The sequence below is a fragment of the Triticum urartu genome, chromosome 5A (genome assembly GCF_056163025.1).
Source record: "Triticum urartu cultivar PI428250 chromosome 5A, HENAU_Tu73, whole genome shotgun sequence".
Lineage (NCBI taxonomy): Eukaryota > Viridiplantae > Streptophyta > Magnoliopsida > Poales > Poaceae > Triticum > Triticum urartu.
The window spans coordinates 322,431,755-322,438,488 of NC_141877.1; the positions used below are offsets into that span (position 1 = coordinate 322,431,755).

Below are 6,734 nucleotides of genomic sequence, written 5' to 3' on the forward strand. Positions count from 1 at the left end.
AAGATGCAATAAGATGGTTTGCTGTTCATGGTTGATGATGGCTGCATGTGGCGTCATGACTTTATTGTCATCCATCCATTATCGAGTGTCATATTTTGTCCATTTCAAAAATGCCATTCAGTTCCTTTCGATCCTAATCACTTTTCCTTTTCTCCCTAAAAAGGGGACTTCCTTCATGATGGTTATACATCCATTTTCCATGGAGCTGAAGTATGGTCAGACGTCTTTAATTCAAAAAATGTTTTTGAATGACCATAAATGTAGGAAGTTCCATAAGATTGCATTTGCACACTGGTTCGTATAATATATTTTTCCGTAGTCTCAACTCTTGGTAAAATCCCTAAAAATATTAATATAGTAAAACAACCTTTAGTCAAATTTCACATACATAGTTAACTGGACACCACAACAAATAAACCAAACAGTTAACTGGGCACCACATTGCAGAATAGAGCATACTATATTGTAAAAACTCTGCTCAAAGTAACATAAGGTGGATTGCTAAGTAAGTGTGAATTCCAAGTTTTACCTCATACGTCTATATTTTTGACATTTAGTATTTTTCCTTATGGATTACCTCATTTAGTGATTTTTTTTTTCATTTTTACCACATTTAACGAAAACTTTGCCACTTTTAAAATCCTATTTAGTGATCTGTTGGGTGAGCCCCGCTCATCATGTGCATGTGTCGTGCCACGTTGCAATTTTCCTTCCGGCATTTTCCCATGCCTGAACTGGCCAAATGGCTTAGTTAAACACATTTTTTTTCTCACGGTCATCATGTGTATGAATGCGCCGCTTTGCCTTGTTGAGTTACTTTTTTTACGCCACACAACTTCTTGTTCATAGTTTCCACCTCATTGACGCATACCAGACATAACCCTATCAACGGTTTTGTACGGCAAAAGAACCACAAGAGAAACCATCGCAACCTAAAGCACTGCAAAGGTGGTACAAAACCGGCAAAACTTTCCTTTGGTGGGTAGTTCGAATGAACAGCTATTAAATGAGGATATTAGCGTAAAAAAATCAAAGTAGGTTTTTCTTAGGGATAAAAAATCAAAGTGGGTGGTAGAAACTAGAATTCACCCAATAATTCACGGCCTGCCCTGTCCATGTGCATCTGAGCGATAGGTATTGCACAACTCGACCTATGCTATGGGCTGGGGCATCCATGGTTTTCCTGATGGGGGCTACTGTGTCCATCTACGTATATGGTTGGTTGTTCAATCTCCATCACATGAAAATGTAACGCGGCATCATGGCTGGTCCAAGGAACAGGCTGCCCTTGACTCAGCAGTGCATAGGATAAAGATAAGGGCGATCACAACCACGTAGAAAAATCACACGGCCACACATGCATCATGCATTCAGCGGCGGCCTCAATTGGCACGGAGTGGATCGCCAGAAAAACAAAAGAGCGTTGGCCGCGTCCTAGCTGGTTACTTACTGTGCCCTGCTGTCACCTGAGACGCCATCTATCCTGGGCTCCTGGCTACGAATTACCAAAAAGGACACGGCTCCAGGGTGGTCACGGTAGAGCCTTGATGTATCTGTGCATATTTCTTGTATAATAAATAAATTGCAAAAGATTTCCTTTTTTTGGAGTAATAACTGCAAAAGATTTGTGCCTGTTTCTTGTATTTGCGGCCTTGATGGAGCACAAGATTTGTTCGTTTTTGTGTTTACTTAAATTTAAAATCGATGGGCGTGGATGGATTCCTGGATTAAAAAGACCAGCGAGAGAAAAAGAAAACCGGAATATGCGTTTGGTGCGATGCGGAGCCCTGGAACCGCAGGCCGGGCCGGGAGGGGCAGTCTGGTCATACCGCGTCGGCGTCCACGTGGTGTCCTCATCTCATCATCTCCTTTCCTTTCCTAACCTCCTCCGCTCCGCGCCTCCGCACCTCGAGCCTCGATATATAAAACGCGGGGTCGCCGGAGGCCGCTCACCTCACAACCCCAACACACTGGGAACCCGACTCAGCCCCGCAAGCCCCAAGAAAAGGAGAACCAGAACCCCGCGTGGCGCGCCGGCGCAAGTCTCTTGGCTCCCGCCTCATCGTATCCGCGGCGGCGCCGGAAGGTACGGTGGCTAGCTCTCTTCCCTGTCGCCCCCGCTTCCTTTCCTGCCGCGTGCCTGCATTGGATCTCGTCGTCGGTCCGTCCGTGGGGTTCAACTTTTCTTGATTGCCAATATGCATTGTGATGTCGATGGATCTTCTTGAGAAAGAAGAAAATCTCTGGCGTGCGGATAGGGGCACATTGATTGGACAAGGGGGAACCGGGCCTTCTGTTCCGTGCTAGTTCGCCTAGATTTTGGAGTTCTCCGTTGTCTGGTTTTCTCTCGGTCCAGCCCGGAGGTAGTACATTCTTCCAATCATCTGCGCCCCGTGCGGTCAGATTTCGAAATTCGACCCAGTTTATCTGGAAGAGTCCTGCTGCTAGGTGTCGAATCATTAGATGCACAAAGGTAGCACAGTTTTTCTCTGTTGCTTTCGTGTGGGATCCTAATCTCATCATGTGATCCGTCCCTCTTGCCGGATCGCTGGTAGGCGCCGTCTCTCCCGATACCTAGTTTCTTAGAGGTAGTCAGGGTTTCAGAAGTCATAGCAATTCAGCGCTACTGATGAAGGAATCACTTGATTTTTTTCATCTTTGAACTCTGAAATCCATGCAGGCCTAGTAGTAATATTTTTTTCTGTTTGCTCCTGATCAACTTATGCCTGAATTCGATTTTCTTTCCATCCATCTCTACTTTTCTCTTCAATCATTCATACTAGTACTTGGTAGTACTTATACTTGTTACGTATTATTAAATCTGTAACTGCCAAATCTGAATGTTACTTCTTTTTCAGGGAACTCATCCTAAACAAGAAATCAAAGTCTCAAGGAATGCTGAAAGATGTGCTTGCATAGAAGAGATTTCTTCTGCGAGACCAAGAACATCACCACTCTGCGTGGGCCCATTTGGTCACCTCTTGATGTGAGCAACCACCTTGCCTGCATCAACTCCACGCCATTCAGACTCCGCTATGACGAATCCACCAGAGTGCTGGATCATGACTTCGGGGAGGCTGGCTGAAGTGTCGTAGCATATTTAAGTGCTAGCCACAAGAATATTAGTGGCCGTGACTTTTACTCTTGAAGGCATGGAGAACAGTGGGAAGATCGTCATGGGGAGGTATGAGCTGGGGAGATTGTTAGGGAAAGGAGCATTTGGCAAGGTGCACTACGCCAAGAACCTTGAGTCAAACCGAGGTGTCGCCATAAAGATTTTGGACAAGGAGAAGGTGCTCAAGGTCGGGCTCGCGGAGCAGGTCAGGCGTGAGATCACAACCATGCGGTTGGTAGTGCACAAAAGCATTGTTCAGCTCCATGAGGTCATGGCGACACGAAGCAAGATCTACTTCGTCATGGAGTACATGAAAGGCGGTGAGCTCTTTGACAAGGTCTCCAAGGGTGGCAAGCTCACCGAGGGTACTGCACATAAGTACTTCCAGCAGCTCATCAGTGCAGTGGATTACTGCCACAGCCGTGGCGTGTATCACCGGGACTTGAAGCCTGAGAACCTACTGCTTGATGAGAATGAAAATCTGAAGGTTTCTGATTTTGGGCTGAGTGCACTTTCAGAATCGAAGAGACAAGATGGCTTGCTCCACACCACCTGTGGATCGCCTGCTTATGTGGCTCCAGAGGTGATCAGCAAGGGAGGCTATGATGGTGCAAAATCAGATATCTGGTCTTGCGGTGTCATCCTGTTTGTTCTTGTTGCTGGTTACCTCCCTTTCCAAGGTCAGAACTTGATAGAGATGTACCGGAAAATTGAGAAAGGCGATTTCAAGTGCCCTGGCTGGGTTTCCCAAAAACTTCAGAAGCTGTTGTACAAGATCATGGACCCTGATCCGAACAAGAGGATATCAATCCAGAAGATAAAGGAGTCCACCTGGTTCCGGAAAGGTCCCGGGGAGAACCTTACAGCGAAGGAGAGACTGCCAAGTGAGAATGCCACCACAGATGCTGTCCCAACACTTGGTGTGAGGCGCAGGAAGAACAGCCATGAAGACGGGAAGCCCCTGGCAGTGACAAATTTAAATGCCTTTGAAATCATCTCTTTCTCCACAGGGTTTGACCTCTCTGGCCTATTCGTCGAGAAGGAGAGCAAAAAGGAAGCAAGGTTCACTTCAGAACAGCCTGCCTCAGCCATTGTCTCGAAGCTGGAAGCCGTCGCGAAGACGCTGAATCTCAGGGTGAGGAAGAAGGATAATGGTGTTGTCAAGATGCAAGTGAGGAAGGAAGGCAGGAATGGTGTTCTTCAGTTTGACTCGGAGATCTTTGAGATCAGCCCCTCGTACCATCTCATTGAGATGAAACAAACAAGCGGCGATTCACTGGAGTACCAGAAGCTATTGGAGGAGAGCATCCGGCCAGCACTGAAGGACATTTGTCTGGGCATGGCATGGAGCTGATGGTCAGCAGGAGCCTCAAGGGTAGATTTAGATGTCTCACTTATTATGTTTAGTTCTGCTTTTTTTTTCAGCTCGAGTAATTGTGTTATATACTCTACATGAGTGTGCTCTTTGTCACAAATAAATTGTTCCTTCTTTTGTATTCGACAAGTAATAACTGTTGCTTGCGGAAGAAGAATACTGGCGTCGTAGGGCGGCATTAAGTGGGTGACTAAGGGTGACGCTAACACAACTTATTTTCATGCCTATGCTAACGGTAGGGAGCGTAAGAGCACGATCCTTCGTCTAGTTGGACCAGGGCCTCCTCTCCCAGGGAGAAATTGCCCGCCACATTTACAAGTATTTTGTTGGTCTGTTGGGTATGACAGACGAGAAAAAACTCTGTATCCGTGAGGATTTGTGGGATCCTCAGGATAGGGTGTCATCGCAGGAGAATGAGAGCCTGGCGCTCTCATTTCTCCCGGAAGAAGTTGACGCCGCCCTGATGGGCATGAAGAAAGGCACGGCTCCCGGCCCTGACGGCTGGCCTGTCGAATTCTTCTGCAGATTTTGGCCTATGCTTTGGCCCATTTTTCTTGACATTGTGAATGGGTTTGCGCTAGGAACGGTAGACGTCTCACGCCTCAATTTTGGGGTCATTAGCCTTATTCCAAAGGTTAAAGGGGCTGATTGCATCAAACTTTTCCGACCCATCACGCTGATCAACGTGCCTTTCAAGATCTGCATCAAGGCCTACGTGACTCGTCTGGCCCCCGTTGCGCAGCAGGTCATTCTTAGAAGTCAAACGGCTTTTCTCAAAGGACGGAATATTCTGGAGGGCCCTATCGCCCTCCACGAGATCGTCCATGAGCTTAAAATGAAAAAGCAGCAAGGGGTGCTGCTCAAGCTCGACTTCGAGAAAGCATACGATCGTGTAAACTGGGAGTTTGTACGGGAGGTCTTCCTAAAAAAAGGTTTTGACGCTGGTTTTGTCCACCGTATCATGAACCTGATTAATTGTGGACAAACGGCGGTCTCTATTAATGGGGAGGTGGGCATATTCTTCCACGACAAAAAGTGCCTAAGACAAGGAGACCCCCTGTCTCCAATCGTTTTTAATTTTGTTGCGGGCGCTTTATCTGCTATGGTGCATGGGGCTCGCTCGGCAGGGCACATCAAGGGTTGGTGTCTTACCTGATCCCGGGAGGGGTTACGCACCTTCATTACACTGACGACACGATGCTACTTTTTGAGCCTGACGACAATAGCATAGCCTCGATCAAGCTGCTGCTGCTTGCCTTCGAACCCTTATCTGGGCTCAAAATCAATTTCTTTAAGAGCGATGTCATAACCATGGGGATGGATGACCAAGAGAGTACGAGAGTGGAAAATCTTCTAAACTGCAAGCTAGGGAGCTTGCCAATCAAATACCTTGGCTTACCGGTTTCTCATAGCCGACTTTCCATTAAGGAGTGGGAGCCATTATATGGAAAGGTTGCGGGTAGAGTGAGCCCGTGGCATGGGAGGTTTATGTCTTCCGCGGCGCGACTTATCCTTACTAACTCTAGCCTATCCTCTCTTCCAATGTTCACCATGGGAATGTTCTTGTTAGTGGATGGGGTTCACGCTAAATTGGACATGCCCCGCTCCCGCTTCTTTTGGGAAGGAACGGGAATTAAGCGTGTAAGTGCATCTAGTGCCCCTTAGTGATTTTGGTGTATTGAAGACTTATAGGTTAAGGGACTAATGCGTGTGTGAGTGTACACAGGTCTATAAGTCTATGAGGAGTTTGATATTTACAGGAAAAGTCGACCCCTAAAAATGAATATCTTCGACTGAAGATTTTGGTATTCTGAAGACTTTCTGAAGACTTTGAAAGAGAAGAAATTGGTGTGACCTTGAAGACTTGGTATTCTTTCGAGGAACATGAAGCGAGAAGACTTTTGTTTTCATAGTTTCATTTTCTTTTTTGTTGAGTCATAGGAAACACTGTACTGTTAAAGGGGGTCGAGAAAATACTAAGGAAAAATTTCCATGTGATGCTCAACTCAAAATCCTACACCTACCAATCCCTTCGAGTGAAGCCATTGGAAATCTCATACAGTTCAGTCAATTTCTTCAGTGACAGAGACGAAGTTCTTCTGGTCTCTGAGGAATTTGTCCTGACTGAGGAGTTAGGAATTCGCCAGTGCGGATTGCCTACACAGTGAGGAACATGATAGCCCTGAGGATTTTGCTACTCAAAATTCCGACCGTTGCTGTGCTATGCGCCAGCTGTCCCAAAAT

At 46.5% G+C, this 6,734-nt stretch overlaps 1 protein-coding gene across 1 annotated transcript; it reads left to right on the forward strand.

Annotated features, from left to right (window-relative positions):
- The first annotated feature begins 1,929 nt into the window (after positions 1-1,929).
- Positions 1,930-4,611, forward strand: LOC147971237 (CBL-interacting protein kinase 15-like). The gene is made up of 2 exons (XM_087525958.1): positions 1,930-2,086; positions 2,859-4,611. Exon 2 carries the CDS (start codon positions 3,153-3,155, stop codon positions 4,467-4,469), a length of 1,317 nt encoding a protein of 438 aa, XP_087382084.1. The 5' UTR covers positions 1,930-2,086; positions 2,859-3,152; the 3' UTR covers positions 4,470-4,611.
- Positions 4,612-6,734: the final 2,123 nt, after the last annotated feature.